The sequence below is a fragment of the Trachemys scripta genome, chromosome 21, assembly GCF_013100865.1.
Source record: "Trachemys scripta elegans isolate TJP31775 chromosome 21, CAS_Tse_1.0, whole genome shotgun sequence".
Taxonomy (NCBI): domain Eukaryota; kingdom Metazoa; phylum Chordata; order Testudines; family Emydidae; genus Trachemys; species Trachemys scripta.
In genome coordinates this window covers 9,287,803-9,305,836 of record NC_048318.1, presented here as the reverse complement: position 1 = coordinate 9,305,836, position 18,034 = coordinate 9,287,803, and the positions used below count along the sequence as shown (strand labels likewise).

The window sequence follows — 18,034 nt, the reverse complement described above, 5'->3', positions numbered from 1 at the left end:
TTAAATAATTATTCTGACCCCTGCAACTATGAACATTTAAATAGGTGAAAATCAGAAAAAAAGTTAAAAATAAACATTGGTACTATCGGTTAAAATATATAGAAAAGTACAAATCAAAATCAGCAAAGTCTACACGTGAAGGTTTATCCTGTCTGAGCCAATATAGAGTGAAACTCTTGGCGAAGGATTCTGAAGTCCTGGTCGTTTGTACTCGTCGTACTGTTGGTAAGAGTTGTGGTGGTGGTGCTCGTATCTGTAATGTCCTGCGTATATCCCTCCAAGATTCGTGACCAGGACTTTGGAACAGCCACATAAGAGACTGCCTCATATGACCCTAGGCCTCCCTGGAAGGTTAGTCAGAGCTGTGTGAACACTTGTGAAGTGACTAGGTGACATATTTCAAGATCTCAGCTCAGGGCCTGGATTTAAGGAACATCTCATAAATGGGATACAATGTTACCCAGGCCAAATCCCAACATAAGCCAATTCCATTCTGTTGACCCATATTGTCTCTGCAGCTCCCACTGGTTATGGTATTCTTCACTTGCTGTCCTGAGCTGTTGCTATGCATTCGTGCACAGCTGCAGAGTTCTGCCCTGGTGGCAGGAGCTGCTCCATGCGGCATGGAATACAAAGTACTTTGGGATCCTTTGGGTTTGGAAGGTGCTGTATCAGTGTCAGAGTATCTGTTATTCTATACCCATTTGTCCCACTCGGTTGTTGTTTCTTTGGGCCCTTAAAGCTTGTTGTTCTGAGCAGTTCCCTCCTGCTATCCTGGAGCTGTCAGAATTTTGCCCGTGTGGCTAGTTCACCAGCTGGCATCTCTGTCTTGTGGGTTCTTTGTTTCTTGCAAAAGGCCTCTGTTTTCCAGCTTTGCTCTCAGACCAAGGGGGTGATCTCCCCTGCTAGCAAGCTGCCTGCTGGCTTTTCTGAGGGAGTGGTGGTGAGGCGACTGTAAGAGGACTGACTGTGTGTGTTCTCTTTCTCTCATGCCTTTTGTGCAGATGATGGTGGCGACTCCAGGCGTGATCTGGCCCAAGGCTCGGACTCCAAGGAGTACTGCCTGTCAGACCGCGACATTGTGGAGGTGGTGAGGACAGAGTACGTTTACACCCGCCCACCCCCATGGTCGGACACCCTCCCCACCATCCACGTCATCACTCCCACCTACAGTCGGCCGGTGCAAAAGGCAGAACTGACGCGTCTGGCCAACACCCTCTTGCATGTGCCCAACCTGCACTGGATCCTGGTGGAGGACTCGCAGCGGCGCACTCCTCTTGTCACCCGGCTGCTGCGGGACACGGGGCTGAACTACACCCACCTCAATGTGGAGACACCCCGCAACTACAAGCTGCGGGGAGACATGAGGGACCCCCGGATTCCCCGTGGGACCATGCAGAGGAACCTGGCCCTGCGGTGGCTGAGAGAGACCTTTAACAAAAACAGCAGCCAACCTGGGATTGTTTACTTCGCTGATGACGATAACACCTACAGCCTGGAGCTCTTTGAGGAGGTAAGATGGAAGCAGGACCTGCTCAGCTGGGTTACGCTCCCCTCCGTCCCCACTGCCTGAGCTCGCAGGCCTCCGTACGGGTCCCTGGAGGCCAAACCCAGGAGCATCCATAACAACGTTACTGCTTGCAGCCCAGAGTGACAAGGCACTTGGTGTCAGTGACGTGCTCCAGCCAGCAGGTAACACGGTTACGCGCTCTCCTGAGCCCAGTGCCTGTCATCGCCACTTAGTTTAAGTAAAATACAACCCTAAAGCAATGTCATTTAAACCACCTCTCAGCATGCTCTGGTGCCCGGGCACCAGGCAGTGAAAATGGGGCACATTTGCTAATGTTAAAGGGACCATGGGAAAAGTAGCGTAGACCCCACATTTAGGATAAGGGTCTCTGGATGGGGAGGGGGTACCGGGCATTGCTGTTTGTGCCAGCTCCAGAGCCCATCATCCTGGATTCATTTAATCGGTGTTTCTGAGCGTCCTGCCATTCGGGGGGATTTGGTGATCAGAACTGGGCGAATAACTGATCAGTTTGCTGGTGGTATCAAAAACAAAAATTCACTTTGGAGCAAACTGAATTTAAAAAAAAAATGTTGGTGAATCAAAAAGTTGAAAAACAAATTTGATCCAGATTTGAAACATTTTTTTAACATTTTTTTAAAAAAATCAAGATTTCACAACAAGTCATTTTGACTCAAAATGTTTCATTTAGAAAATGTAAAAACAAAATGTTTCTATTTTTTCTTAAATATTTTTGGGAGGTGGGTTTGAAACAAATTCAGTGAAACGGACATGAATCCATGAAACATTTTGCTGTTGTGGAATCTGCATTTTTTGCCACAATAAGACGTTTTAGTTTAAAAAAAATAAATGCCCAGCTCTAATTGTGACCCTCAGTTACCACTTCCTTCCAATCAGCCCCAGGTCTATGCTGCCCACTCGTATGAACTCCCTGCCCCCAGCAGACCTTGGCTATTCCCCTTTAGACTGTCGGCTTCATTGATTTCTGTGGGAATTGAGGGCAGCACCACATGGAAAATTGATCCTCTGGCAGGATCAGGCCCCTAATTGTCTTAAATGGAAGGCTCCCTGGCATCACCTTGGCTGTTCAGGGTAGAGCCATCTGGCTGGCTCCTCCAGTCCCCTTTTTCTCCACTTTGCAAAGCTGTAGAAGTATAAGCTATGGTTGCTTCTTGCTTAATTAGTGCTGTCTGGAAATGCATCCGCTGTGAAACCTTCACTGGTCTCTCTGGGCCTAAGCATAGATGAGTGTGCATGTGAGAGACGGGTCTGGATGCTTCCCCATGCTGCATGGGGGAATTTCACCCTGACCCTGTACCTAGGGCATCTTCCCCAGATCACACTCCATTTGGCTTGTACCATCGTACTTCAGGCATCACTGGGCTTTCCCTCGTTTCCTCACTGTTTGCTTGCCCCCACCTCAGTGTCTTTATTACTTAAATTCTGTCTCTGGCAAGAGCCTGCTTTGCATAGATCCATGGCCTCCCTCAGGGTGAATAGAGCCCTTTCAACGTTCTCTGAACAAAGTCAGGCAGTACAATGGTTGCCCTTGCAAGACATCTTGTTCAGAGACGCGCTGTGCGATTGTCTCTCCAGGCTGCCGCACATGCATGAAAAGCAGGCGTTTGTCAATACTTGTTTGCTTGTTTGTTTTGAAGAGCGTAACCCTTCAGATTCTGCCACTGAGTTGACCAAACCTAGGCTGTAAACATGCAAGCAGCGTTCGCCTCCGGGGCTGCTGATTTGCAGCATCCAGAGACAAATGGGCTCCCAGGATTTTCTGACTCAGCTCAGGGAGACGGCTAAAATCACAGCCTGAATGTCTTCCACTGTTTCCTTCCAGAAGTGGCTTTGAGAGGGGACTGAATTTATCCGAGTCCTTTCATAATTTCTCTTCCTAGTCATGTCTGCTCTGCGTGTTTATGTGTGTGTACATGTGCATGCACGCTCATCTAGATGTTACAGAAGATAAGCATCAAACCTGGTCTGATCTGTAGTGCACCTCTCTCTGGGCCTTGCCTGTAGGTGGGCTAACCTAATCTCAATTGGGAGGCATTACTTTTTTTTTTTTTTTTTCAAGAGGTGCTGCTGAACCAAACCTCAAAAGGCTTTATTCACAGTGTATTAAACCACCCAACAACGATGCTACTTTCATTGTAGTGAAGGGTCACGAGAGACCAGAGGAGAGCATCAAAAATAATAAAAAGTTTAGAAAACCTGACCTGTGAGGAAAAGGAAAAAAAAAACTGGGCATGTTTAGTCTTGAGCAAAAAAGACTGAAGTGGGGGACATAAGTCTTCCAATACGTTAAGGACTGTTATAAAGAGGACAGTGATTGATTGATCTCCATGTCCACTAAAAGTAACACAAGAAGTAATGGAGTTGTTTTGGAGCCAGGGAGATTTAGGTTAGCTATTAGGAAAAACTTGCTAACTAGACTGGTAGTTAAGGGCTGGAATAGGCTTCCAAGGGAGGTTGTGGAATCCCTGTCGTTGGAGATTGTTAAGAACAGGTTGGCCAAACACCTGTCAGGGATGGTCTAGGTTTACTTGGTCCTCCCTCAGCATGGGGAGCTGGACTTGATGTCTCAAGGTCCTTTCGAGCCCTGCATTTCTGAGTCTGGGGTGGGTGATAATGGCTGAAGCCAGGGAGCTCAGAATGAAGTCTGCATGGAGTGTATTTGATGGTCCCTATTCCAGCACAACCATGTTCCTGAGGGAAGGATTCTATTTGTTTGGAGGTTGTGTATGTTACTTCAGAATAGGCTTCCTGTCTTTGCCTTGTGTCTGGCCTACAGCTCGGGGTTTAGTGTCCGCATGAGATAGTCCGTGCCCTTTGGGGAGGCAGGATTATGTTCCCAACAATGCAGCTTTTCATCAGCCCCAGAAAAGACAGGTCCTTTAGGTTCCATCACCACATTGACAAGGGCATAGCGATAACTTCACAGGGAACCAGAGATTTTAAGGACAGGAAGGATCAGCACCTCCATCCTTCTAAACAGTGAGGGGCTTCTTCCCTGCACCATGTTTCAGTCTAGTTTTAATATCCCAGGCAATGAGGCTCCCATCACTTCCCTTGGAGGCTCTTAGGAAACATCTCTTCATACTCAGCCTAAATCACTATTGTTTTAAATGTCATTTGGGAGATAGTGTCTCAAGTGGTTAGAGCTGCAGGGCTGTGAGCCAGGACTCCTGGCTTTTAGTTTTATCTTTGCCACAGATCCTCTGGAAGAAGGCAAGTCACTGCTATCTGTGCAGGTGCTTATCTGTTCCCCATCAGTGCAATCCCTGTGCACTTCTTGTACATTAACAAAATTATCCTGGTGGGGGTAGGGGGAAGGGTCATTATCCCTATTGTATATATAGGGAAACTGAGGCACAGATGATGAGACTTGCCGATGGTCACACAGGGAGACTGACACAAGCAAGAACTGAACCCGCATCTCGAGTCTCAACCCAGTGCTTTCCTCACAGGACCCTCCTTCACCCCTCTCTGCCTGTCTCCTCCACTATTAAATGGGTATCGTAACACTTCCTTTACTGCCATGACATGAGGCCTGATTAATATTTGCAAAGGGCTTTGGAAACCTGAGCAGAAGTGTTGTTTTTTAGTTTCACCCCTTCACTGCTAGTTCTACACCCCCTATGAACCTCCCCCCACCCCCGGGAAGATACTTGTAGACATGTGCAGTTCCCCTGAATCACTGATCTCAGATGATTTGTTGCCTTGCACTCCTGGAAGCTCTTGTGGTACGAGACATGATGATCCCCTTCCTCCTCATTCACTAGTTGCCATGCCAAACGATCCCTTGTTTGAGGTACATATACTGCACCCATTACCATGAGGTACATATACTGCACCTATTCCTCCCCCTTTCTTGAGGTCTTCTGTTTTAGTTTGCATTCATTTGCACAAACTGGTGTATTGAAGTCAAGGGGGCAGATTGTTGTCTTGGCCATTTGGCACAGACCTAAATCCTATAGCAAAGAACCCAGTAAATGAGGTTTGTACATAAGACTGCAGGCAGACCCAGGATGAATGCTGTTTCAATCCAGCTGCCTCATTACTTCCTTCTCTGTGGCAGGTTTTAGCTACAGCACCAAGCAGTACCCTGAAATGACTACCTATTAAGAAGGCATGAGGGCCCCTTTGTTAACCGACATGATGATGTCTCTGGATTCCTCACCTCTAGGATTGTCAGTTTTGGTTGGATGTATTCCTGGAGGTGTCATCACATGATATCTTTAATTCCTGGAGACTCCAGGACAATCCTAGAGGGTTGACAATCCTATCCTCCTCCCCCTGAAACCTACTTGCATTAAGAGGCACCAGGCAGCCAGTGAAAGGGGCAGCACAATAAACATGGGTGACTAGTCTCTGTGGATAAGGGGTGCCATTAGCATGTGTGTAATGCAAAAGGGCAAGTGCCTTCAACTCTTCAGGTCTCTCTCACTGTAATAGCATTCATGAGATTAGCTCTGGGAAATCCCGTCTGAGGGTCTGGGTCAAAAGCAGAAGGTGCTGGAGAGGGAGCATGCTCCTGCCAGCAGAGTGGAGACAAGACCAGGGATAAATCGCTGCAAAACCTCATCCCATTTGCTTGGCGTTTACTAGGTAGCCAGACTTCTTAACTGCCCTCATTTGAGAACCACGTTCGTAGTACCTCATTCCAAATGTTTTCCCATTTCCCATCAACGGTGACTCACAAAATGGAGGCTACACTGAATGCCACTTGATGCTAATTCTCCTCTATAGCTTAGTTTCCAGAAATCTTGTCTTCCTAGCTCTGCTGTTAACTCACTATGTGACACTGGACAAGCTCTGCCCTCCCCCCTTCCCCCAGGTCTCAGTTTCCCCATCTGTAAATGGGGACGATGATTCTGACCCACCTTTGTGAAACGTTGAGGCCTGTGGATGAAAAGCACATTTTAAAACCTTGGATGTAACTCTTATTTGCTACTTTGTTCCTTGCATGAAGCCTTTGCCACACTGAAGTCTCAGCGGGAGTAATTAGTGTAACTGCGCAGCTGCATATTCGCTAGCATCTTTACCTGAGACTCTCCAAAGCACTTTGCTAGCCACCCTGCAATACAGGGCTTATCCCCTCATACAATTGGGCAAATGGAAGCATACAGAGGTTAAAGTACATGGCCAAGGTCACAGAGAGAGCCTGGAGTGGAGCTGGGAACAGAACCCAGCATTCCTGGCTTTCATGTATACAGTATTTATACTGCCTTGCTTCTCTGTGTCCACTGGCCTTTACCTGCTTCAGAACATCCAGGTCTGGTGCTGCAGTGCACGCAGAGGTCTTGCTGGGGACTGTCCAGAGTCACTGCATGTTGCATGTGTGGACTGGACGTTGAGTGTGCGCTAGCAACTGTCAGAGCGAGTGTCCGCTCCCCTCCCATCCCACCACACGCACTCACTGTGCCCTTCTCTCTCCTTGCCCCCAGATGCGCACCACCAGGAAGGTGTCGGTGTGGCCGGTGGCCTTTGTGGGCGGCTTGCGTTACGAGTCACCCAAGGTGAATGCAGCGGGGAAGGTGTATGGCTGGAAGACTGTTTTCGACCCCCACCGCCCGTTTGCCATTGACATGGCGGGCTTTGCCGTGAACCTCAGGCTGATACTCCAGCGATCTCAGGCTTACTTCAAACTGCGAGGAGTGAAGGGTGGTTACCAAGAGAGCAGCCTTCTCCGGGAACTAGTGACCTTGAATGACCTTGAGCCGAAAGCTGCCAATTGCACTAAGGTATGGACTCCTTCTGGTACGTGGACCGTAAGGACCCACTCTCCTGCATCTATCACTAATCACAATTGCAAGGAGATGCAGAAACTTGAAAAGGGAGCATAGGGACTGTCATATGGGATCAGACCTGTAGTCTAACCAGGCCAGTATCTTATCTCCCATGCCTCAGGGTTAGCCCAATGCCCATCTAGTCCAGTATCCTGTCTCATACAGCTGTTGGTACCAGATGCTTCAAGGAAAGACACAACCCCCTCCCCCCCAATAAATGGGCAGTTATGAAGTAAAATGCATAGTGGGGAAGTTTCATCTTAACCCCAGGCCCGTAGTGGCTGGCTTCTGCCCTGGAGTGTGAGGGTTTATCCCCTCTATAAATGTCTCTGCTAGTTATGGTTATTCTACATGACATCCTTACTGTTTACATGAATGTCTAATACTTTTTTGGTCTCAATAATGTTCTGTGACAGTGAGTTCTGCAGATGAATTACGCAGTGTGTGAAAGAGCATTTCTTATATGAAATGTGCTGCCTGGCCATTTCATTTTCATGTATAATAGTGAACACCAAAGTGAATTTTCAGCTATGTTCCTGCTTCTCAAAAGACGTTACAGGAAAACATGGATTTTAGAGGGGTGAGGAGGAAAAGAATTAATGTCCTGCATTATGCTGGGAGGCAGACCGGCATCCATGTGGGGTGTGGTGGCAGAGATGGGGTCCAGGGAAGAGCTGAGGAGGCATGAAGCAAATCGAGTTGACTGAGATGTTGACATCAGACAGTCCATCTGCTCTACTCAGCCTCTTTGCTGCTCTGGGCAGAACTGAATGTGTGCTGCTCTGCCTAATAGGAACACGACAATGTGTTCTAAGAGCGGAGGGAGGTGAGAAGCAAGATCTAATGCTGGTGTGAATGGGGGGAGGAGGAGGCATGTTGTGTGGAACACACTCCAGATTGATTCCCTCTTAGAACGGTAAATGGACAGGATGCAGCAGGCAAGGGAATCCAGTGTCAGGAAAAAGCTTCCTTGCAAATGCTTAGAGCCTGAAGCTGGTGCAGCAATGGCTACGTGGCCTCTAGAAATACACATAGAAGAGCAGCTTTTGATTTGAACGTAGCTGTCCGAGTAAGGCATTGTGCTGGAAAGCTGGGGCGAGAGCAAGGCCAGCTGTGGTGGGACATGCTGTCAGGACTTTGTTTCCAGACAAGGGGGAGATTTTGTTCCTTGAGTCGGACAGGAGGAAACTTCTGTGCTGTGGGTCAGGAATTGAAGAGGTGGCAGCAGGAGGCGCTGGTTGAGATTAGGAGCTGGCTGTTTTCTCTGTGACGTGACAGTGGAGATATCACAGGGACTCGGTTTTGAGCTGGAGACAGTGTGATCCTGACCAACTCTCAGCACTTCGGGTGTCCTGCTTTGCTTCTCTACTTCCAGCTGCCACCAGCCTCCCTTCAGCAATTAACACATAACTCATCTGCCCAGCATGAGGTAAACAGAGACCAAATTCAACAGAGGCAGAGCTCAGAGAATTCAAACCAACCAACTCCCTACACAACAAGTGAGGGCACGTCAGCAGAGATGCCTAAACACCGGAGCTGAGCAGTTTGTATGCTATGCAGGGGCATTGCCCGGAGAGTGATTATGGCAGGGTTTAGGGTAGCTAAGAAGGGGCAATGCATGCTTGGAAACTTTAACTTGTTAATGGGAACGGCTCTGCGGTGACCTCTTGCGAGGGTGGGTGGAAGGAGAGTAATTGAAGACTGTGCTGAGACTCTCAGCATCACTGCTAGTGGTTGTAGGCTTGTTCAAAATCCAGCCCTGAGAGGAATGATGGTTCAGGGGTTAGGGCACCGGCCTGAGACACCAGAGATCTGGGCTCCATTGCCTGCTCTGCCACAGACTTCCTGTGTGACCGTGGAACATGAAGGGGATAAAATCAGTGGCAGTTGGGCACCTAAAGACCTTTGAGGCTCGTGTCCTTAGTGTGTGTGCCTCAGTTTTCCATCTGTAAAATGGTACTTTTCTCTGCTTCACAGAGGTGTTGAGGATAAATACGTTAAAGATTGTGACTCTCTCAGCTATGATGGTTAATGGGGGCTAGATAGGTACATAGGTAGATAGCCCTTTACCAGATGCCTCCTTAGACGTCCCGTGTGCTGCGCTGGTATTCATTTTTATCACTCTTGAAGCGCCTGCAAAAAGCTTATTTACTGGCCAATAAATAAGTCTTGTGTTGCTCTCCTTGGCTTAATACCTGCCTGAAAGAGGGGGAATGAAAGGAAGATGATCTGGGCACTGCAGGAATTTCTAGACAAAAGGAGGCAGGCAGCCTTGAAATCCCTGCCAGGAGCTGCAAATGCTGAGAGGAAAAAATGAAAAGAGAGCTTTCTCCATGGAGATAGGGGGAGATGTGCTTCTCTGGGAGAGGCAGACTTTTGTTTTGAATGGCCTGGGTAGCAATTTATCAGTCACATTTAATTAAATATCTATAGCGGCTGCAGTTAAGCGCCCGCCTTCTGCCCCTTCTCCTGTCTCTCGGCTGCATTATGCACCGGGCTCCAATCTCTGACTAAATTTGTGAGTTTGAAACTGTGTTTGGGTGATGCGGGTGAAGGAAGCCAGCAGCACTGCTGCCTAGTGTTGGACAGGGATGTTTTGCTGCTGCTTCTGAGGGGATTAGAGAAAGGCAGAGTATTTGTGGACAGAGAGCTAGTCTGAGATGCCACAGTAAGTGTGATCAACTACCATCGAGGCTACCGGCTAAGGATGGGGTTGATGGGGAAGAGCGGTGCTTCCTCACTAGCATCTGTGGAAGAACACTGCAGCTGTTGCAGGGTTTTGCACTAGCTCTGTGAAGAGAAATAAATCCCTTCCCTAGATAAGATGGAGAATCTATGAACCCTGGTTCTCGCCATGTTTTTTTCCAAGATGCAGAAAGGAACTGGCTCCTTTTTGTTTTGGTCACAGATCTGATGTAGCTCAAACTGGCCCTAGGACAGAGCGATTCCACTGATGAAAGCAGGAGGCCAGAGGGGCTCCTGGGGAATAGCTTCCTTCCTTCTTGTCAGATTTCCTGTGATAAAGTGTGTGTGCTGAATGCAGTGCAGATGGAGGGGGAGATCAGACCGGCAAACTCCATTTGTATTCGTTCTCTCCCTGTGTGAGCTGAGCAAGTATCTGCTAGGGCAGGTTTACCCTCCCTTTCTGCTGGAGTTATTCCCCAGTGACTGGGACGCCAGCCACCTCAGCATCCCACAGGGCTGCACTTATTTGGATTGACTGCAAATGTTCCTAGGGAAGGGGCTATTTGATACTCTAGCTGCCATTGGTCACACAAGGCCACATGCTCTCGCTTCTGGTGCCAGACTGGCTGAGCCTGCCTCCTTAATGTGCAGGAGGAAAAGGCCTGAGGAAGCTCCCGAGGCTGGGACTCTAAGGCAGTGGTTGCAGATAAACAGAATTTAGGCTTTGACTGAATGGGGGACATGTTCAGATTTCAGCCATCAGCACTAGTGCAGTCTCCTAGTTCACATAGGGTTAAACTGCTGTAACCTGCACCAGAGCAGCTTATCCCTGTAACTAGCAGGGCAAAACGCTGGTGCAAATAGTGCCTTTGCTTAACTGCACTGGGGGTTTGTGCTGGTGCACTTACACCAGCAGCTGGGCCGGTATTCACTCCCTAGCATAGACAAAGCCTTATTTTAACCCACATTTTCTTTTCTGGGCCACGTATGATTTGTTTGAAGCTTCAACCCTTGGTCACATTAGGGCTTCTCTGAGCCTTACTGGCTGGGGAAGAGCATAAATCTTGATGTCAAAGTAACTATGGCATGATCATAGCTATAATAGCTACTGTCTGCGCTTTGCCTGGTTCATTTGCCTCTGGTCAGAGTTTGGGGAATCCCCATGTCAAGCAAGGTCCCATCCACTAAGCTATCCCCCTTTCAATGCAGCTACTTGTGTGGGCAAGCTTACAAGGTGGAAACTTGCTTTGAGAGCAAACTGACAGCTTGGATGTTTGCAGAGGGAGCATGCTTTAAAATCTGAGCAAACAGCTGTGTAAATCTGATTTGGTGTGTGGGGAGGAGGCAGGGTAGCTCTAAAGGCAACCCAAGAGGCAGACAACTGCTTCTTCAGGTAGGCTGTGCAGGATACCAGCCTTGCCCTGAGCCACTTGCAAAACATCCCATGCAACAGCATAAAGGTTCTAGCCACAAGTGGAATGTCTGCTTTGGAATAAAGTTTTAAAATGCACATCAATGTGAATGAACGGGTCACTTTGGAGATGGGCCTAATCCTCCCCTGTCTTTCACCTGGGGTTGTCACTACACCTGTGCAGAGAGGGTAGAAAATGCCCCCACCTAGAATGCTCCATGTGCTCACAGCAGCCATACAATCTTATACTTGAATTGCACTGGTGAGATGTGCAACACAAGGTGAAAGATGGGAGAATTGGGTCCATGATTGTTTTCCCTTAAATTGCACTAGGCTCCAGAGATTAAATTTGCTGGTGGAATTTCCTCTATTTGTAATTTCTTGCTACAAAACAGTGAAACTCTAATGAGAAGAATCCTGCAGTGGCAGGGTATGGGGGTTATCAATTAAGTCTTTTCCTTCCCTTGGTCCTCTGATTCTTAAACTCACTTATTGCCTAGGTTTAAATGCTGCAGCCATGTGTAAGAGGAGATACAGCTGCACGTAATCATGAGTGGATGCCATTAGAGATATTAAAGGGGGGACACCTGTGATTTGTAAAGTACTGTTCAAAATGCCCATTGTGCGGAGCGCTGTTATGGACACAAGTCTTTTTGCTGTTGCTCTGAGCATAGTAGTAATACAAATGTGAAAGTAAGTTTTGAGACATGAGGGCAGACCTTAAAAGGCCTGTAGAACTACTGTATTATAATAACACAGGTTGTATTTTTATATATGATCCAAACTTTGTATATAGCAAAGGAAATGCATTGTCCTCAAAGTTACAGACAGTTGGCTGAGAAATGAAAGCTGTTTGTGTACTTGATTGTTGCTCTGTACTAGGTGATAACTGCAGTGACCCCACTGAAGAGCATGGGGTAAAGATGTAAGTAAGAATTGTACAAAGGGCTGTATATTATTTTTAGTGGCCCAATTACCTTTTTTAAGAAGCCCCTTGCAATCAGAGATAGGGAGCTCAACTTCAGTATTTACCTTGATGAAAAAAGAAATGACCCCAAGCTCTGTGCTGTTGCAATTGCAGGGGGCTGGTATAAAAAAAAGGTTACGTTTTACAAAAAGGTTCCCTTCGCTGACAAAGTGGTGGGGAAAGCAGCCCAGTCCAGGTTTTTTCCAGCTGTTGGAGGCAAACAACTATATTAACGTTACAGAGAGATTCACCTCTGCTGTAAGTGTTGTGCCTGCTTAAACCAGAACTGAATTAAGCCTGCGAGTAACAGGGAGCCGAGTATTTAACCACAGGCAAGAGGAACGTGCCGAGTTCATTCTTGGGAAGCAAAACATGCTTTTGCAGGTCTAAGGAAAAGCAAGCCAGCACCTTTGAGTACAAAATGGATCATGGAAGCTTGGATTAAACATGCAGTGTATTGTCATAGCAACAAGAGGGGAGCCCTCACAAGGTAAGAAATATCAATGCAAACCGGGTACGAAAAACGGGAAGCTGTAGCTCTGAAGGGACCTAACTGCTACCATAATTCAGGTGCTAGGAGCAGAGCAATAAGAAGTAACCTTTATTTTAGTGTGGTACAGAGTGTGTAAACCAGCTTCCAGCTCTGTCTACTTATAGGCATTTTAATAGAGCAGCTAGAAATCTTTTGCATGACACAATTTCCCCAAGTAAAAATGTTTTTTGAATACATTTCTCATTTGTGAAAGTTCTGATTTAAAGATTTCTTTCCTTCCCCTCCCTGCCACTTTTTCAGAGGAAAGCCCCAACAACTATCATTTTCATTTCTAGAAATCCAGTCAGAATCTGACAATTTTGAAATTGTTCACTTAACTGTTTTTTTTTTTATCCAGTTCTACATTGTATACCACACTGAGATCAGTGCAGAACTATTTCCCAATACTGTTTAGCTGGCCACTATGAATAGGCTCAAATTGGGTTAGAGGCTTTAACAGCAGCAGACTAAGTGGATGGGATTAATAGGGCCTCTTTAAACACACACCCCTAATGTAGGTAATGGCCCACTGCCTAAGACAGTGTAGCGAAGTATAGGAACAGCATTTTCTGGCATGGTGACAGCACAGTACCATGGCCCAGCGGGTTGGACAAGCAAGGTAGTAGCATCTCAGCATATGTCTACACTGTAGTCACAGGGTGTGATTGCAGCTCATGCAGACACACCCCTGAGCTAGCTCGGGCCCTAGAGCAGTGAAGCGGTAGCAGCGTGCACTAAACCCCCTTGAGCACTTTACCCAGGATTATGGGTGGACTTGCACACCCCCCACTGAAGCATGGGCAGCTGCAGTTTCACTGCTCTGGGACCCCAGTTAGCTTGTGTAGATGTACCTCTATTTAGCTGTACTTGAACTAGCTCACTAAAAATAGTCAGGATGCAGGGTGGGCTTCAACAGTGCCTCCACACCTGGGGGAAAAGGTGTCAGGATGGGGTGGGCATATGCAGTGGCATACTCACTTCTAGAGCAGGCACGTGTACCCAAGCTCCCATTCGCACATCTTGTTGCAATGGAATGTAGCCTAAGTGTGTTGGCGAGCTGTGATTTTGATGACCTAATGAACAGCACAGAACATGAGAGGCTGAGGAGCGTGAAATTTAACCCATTGGTCCCTGGCGTTTCCAGAGGATTTGATTTTCAGCAGGGTTACTCCATGCATGCACCCCAAAACGTCCAAAGCAGATATCCAGCACTGAGCCCTGCAGTCAACTACCCTTAAGCCAGTGTGAGAATCAGAAAAGAAAGGGAAGAGATCCCAAAGCAACAGTCACCCAGTCTCTTGGGGATGCTTTAGAAGAATAAATGGATAGTGAACTCCCTAGTTGGAGCTTTTCTGTCAGCGACATCTGAAGTGAGAGCCCCTCCAGTTCTGCTTTTTCAAAGGTACTGATCCCTTCTGAGAATCAAGCCTGGGATAGCGTCCGTCTATATTGATGGTGGTCTGAACTGATGAACTCTGTCTCCTTCCTGTTATACCTAGTAGTTACAGCAATGAGTGTATGGAGCACAACAAGGTGCCTTTCTATTTTCAGCCCAGCTGTCTGTTGTACAGTGAGTGGATGATGCTGTTGTAGTGGCTTGATATGCAGCCACCACGGGTATAATTAGGTGCAGCTGGACTGTAATAATTGCTAGCTCAGGTAGACATACATGCAGTAGCTTTGATTGAGTGACCATGATAAAAATAGGAAAGTAGCCACAATGGCATAGGCTGCAGCTTCAGCTGGGATCTTGAGACAGGATTGTGCTCTGGTGCTAGCCTGGGCATGGTGACTACACTTCTGTTTTTAGCCGGCTAGCTCAATCAAAGGCACAACATACACACCTACCTGAGCTGGAAATTACATCTCTAGCTGCAGCCTTAACACTTTGAGTTGGGGTAGGGGGGTGTTTACAGAGACAAACACATACAAGAATTTTGATTCCAGAGTGGTGATAGAACAGCCCAAAGGATGATAAGTCTTTAGTGGAGGTTGGTTGATAAATAGATGGAAGGAGCAGGTTAATGGCCTGAGACAGCATACTGTCAAATGGGTATTTTTTGCACATGGTGCATTTGAGATGTCACTGGCCATAGGCAAATCTGCCTAAGGCTCTGAATGCACCATTACACTCGAGTGTATGTGGTTAAATAGCACTATTAGTTTAATGTGCAAGATTATTTGTTAGTATAACGCAGAGATGCAGCTAATGACTTCTTTGGGATTGGTTCAGATTTTAGTCTGGCACACAAGGACGGAAAAACCTGTGCTCGTGAACGAGGGAAAGAAAGGCTTCACAGATCCCAACGTGGAAATCTGATGCTGCATGGCTGAGCGGAGATCAAACAGGTACACCCTCCTGTATCTACCCCGAGGGAGGAGAGGACTGAGTGAAAAGAATAAGCACTAGAGAAATCTTTCAAGGGAAGTATAAACATGCTCTCTCTGAAAGCCAAGTTTGAGAGTAGTGTAAAGGATGGGGTGATATTTAAAGGGAAATAAGGCCCAGAAAAGGAAAGTGTTTAGAACATGAGGGTGAAAAAAGCTGGAGAGGATAATGGTCTGGTTAATTGAGGGGGCAGTAAAAGAGAAAAGGAAACCTGAGACTAGATGAAATGGAGAGTATAGTGCTGAAAGAGAGAAAGGCTTAGAAGGAAACTTTACAATGAGGGTTTCTATGCATGGCGAGCCACATTGTTAATGTATAGTGCACCACCTTGCCATGCAGTAAAGGACCCTGTGGACCCTGCTACAGTACAGCGAAGTCCCACTAAGCCACACTCGGTATTTCAGAGACTGCATGCTCCATGGGGACACAGTGGTGGAAGCCTGCACTGTTGCTATGTATAGCTGCTTTCTGGGGTTGTCTAATACTACTTTCGCCAACACCCAGTTGCCTAGCAGCAACAGTCAAAAAACCATGTTCTCAGACAGGCTTGGGCTAGCTGCAGTGAGATAGAGGGGTAATGCACCCACGGTTGTCTTTCCTTTGCAGAAGATTCTCTCATTCTGCAGGCTCCTCTCTACAGCAGCCAGCCAGACACACAAGCAGCTGCCAGGACCGCTCCTGACTTCCAAGTGTTTTAAATGTATGAAAAACAAGCAAGTTAGAACAACCGACCATACCTGCACTGCTCAGACTCTCCCGCCCTTCCTCCTGGACTCTGAACAGAACCGGGCCCTCTGGAAACAGAGGAGAAGCACAGAAACCGTAGCACTGACCTCACCTTCAGTACAAGGTGCAAAGCCTGTGGGCTGCTTGGATTGGAAGGAGCATGTGCAGGGCACCATGCACTCGGGAGGAGGCCCAGCTGGAGCTGGTTTCACAGCAAGGATGAGAAGCACCACAAGGAGTGACGGATACCTTGTGTCTGTGTGCAACAGCCTCAGTAGCTCTCTGGCTGTGGAGATGGCACCTTGGCCCTTAATTTTGAACCTAGGTTATTCAGTATTTATTACACGGCACAAGACTGGGTTTCGGGGAGGGAGAAAAGCAAGGCAGGTAATAGCTAACCAACAATCTCTCTGTTCTTTCCACCCCATCCCCCTTTCATCAGCTCCATGGCTTGGAGGGGGTCTGACCGATTTGACATACCTCTGTGTACTTGTATTGATTTGTTTACAGCACCTGTGCCCATGTTCCCCATCCCTGCTAAACTAACTGGAGGTAGGTCCTAATCCTGTGGCTCAGGCCTATCTCTAATGCTAACTTGACAGACAAATGTTAGGTGTTGGGCTCCCTGCAGTGCGCACCTACCTCAAGAAGTGTTTTTTTTTTTTTTAACAATATGGGAGGGAACCACTCAGCATTTCACTGAATGCTGCTGTTGTATCCAACTCCTACCTTAGGCCTAATTTCTAATGTTCACTGTAAAAGAAGGAATCACTCAGCAACAAACAAACCCCCTTCCATCTATTACTCCCCACCTTCTTGAGTACATTTAGTGTTGATTTTAAATATGTCCATTTCATGGTACCCATAAAAAGCCACTGGAGCAGTTCCATACCTGCTATTACTGGTGTGCTCGCCTATACTACGATGGCCCAGTGCTCTATAGCTTCCCCCAACAGTGTCTCACTGGTGCTCCAACACCTAATTGCCCAAAGAGTGGATTGAAAAGAAATAATCTGAACAAAACAGCACAAAATAACCTTAACCCAAATAACTTCAAATACCTGAAACCATTGTGGTGCAAAGCTTCTTCCTGCAGGAGAAAGTTACCTGGGTGGGGTTTTTTTTGACTGTTCTGTGTAAGGTAGAGAGACATCAAGAGTCAAGGGGAAGCATAGTCTCTTAGGTGATGCTTCTGTGTCTGAGACTTGGACACTGACAGGCTGACACACAAAAGGAAGTTAATCCGTTCCTATCTAGCCCCTTTTAAAAAATGGATTTCCTAGATTGCTGCTTAGGTCTGGTCAGACTTCAAAAATCTAATCAATCTCCCCTTCTTGTGGAAAAGTCTGAAGCACAATTTTACATGTGAATTAAGGGAAAATGTAAACCTGTAAAGAGACTCACTTATTTTTTTAACCCTTAACAGCATATAAAAATTAAAATACATATAGAATATTTCTTGCAGAGTATTAGCTTCAGTGGGCAGAAATCACTCATTGGACTAATGCCAAATCTATATTTCCTAATATTTAAAAAACAAAAAATTGTTTGTGGAATTTTTTATTTTCCCTGCTGTATTTATCAAAACAATCACTGGGGAAAAAGTTACCTTCTTTAGCTGATAAGGTTCTTTACTTTCCATTCATGGAAGCCTTGCTACATAGCTTCTGTGAAAACCTTCCTTTGTATACAATGGCTGAAATCCAAACTGGATAGCAATGATTTTATGCAACTGGTATCCACTTGCATTTTGGGAACAGCCATTGTTAGCTCATGTTAAACAGTGGTGCTCTGCATCAAAGCAGGTTTATTCCACTATTTTACAAGCCTCCCAAGTGCAGCGCTCAGTCTGTGTATCTTAAAGGGGGAAAAAAAGGTATTTTCAAAAGGGATACAAAGTTTTCATGATATTCAAGTTGTTTTCAACTGATGTCCTAGCTGCATGTCTGTTTGTTTATTATAATAACCCTGCTGGATTGCAGCCTTCCATCCTCTGTAGGG

At 46.7% G+C, this 18,034-nt stretch overlaps 1 protein-coding gene across 4 annotated transcripts in view; it reads left to right on the top strand.

Annotated features, from left to right (window-relative positions):
* Window positions 1–17,112, top strand: part of B3GAT1 (beta-1,3-glucuronyltransferase 1) — a 52,333-nt gene extending 35,221 nt beyond the window's left edge. For 2 of the 4 annotated variants that reach the window (XM_034754739.1, XM_034754740.1), the window contains exons 4-7: window positions 1,005–1,513; window positions 6,982–7,278; window positions 15,152–15,267; window positions 15,914–16,714. In XM_034754739.1, the coding sequence (XP_034610630.1) occupies window positions 1,005–1,513; window positions 6,982–7,278; window positions 15,152–15,238 (893 nt within the window). In that variant the 3' untranslated portion in view covers window positions 15,239–15,267; window positions 15,914–16,714. Of the gene's footprint in view, window positions 1–1,004; window positions 1,514–6,981; window positions 7,279–15,151; window positions 15,268–15,913 lie in introns of all 4 variants that reach the window. The other 2 variants (XM_034754742.1, XM_034754738.1) reach the window with 2 other exon arrangements.
* Window positions 17,113–18,034: the final 922 nt, after the last annotated feature.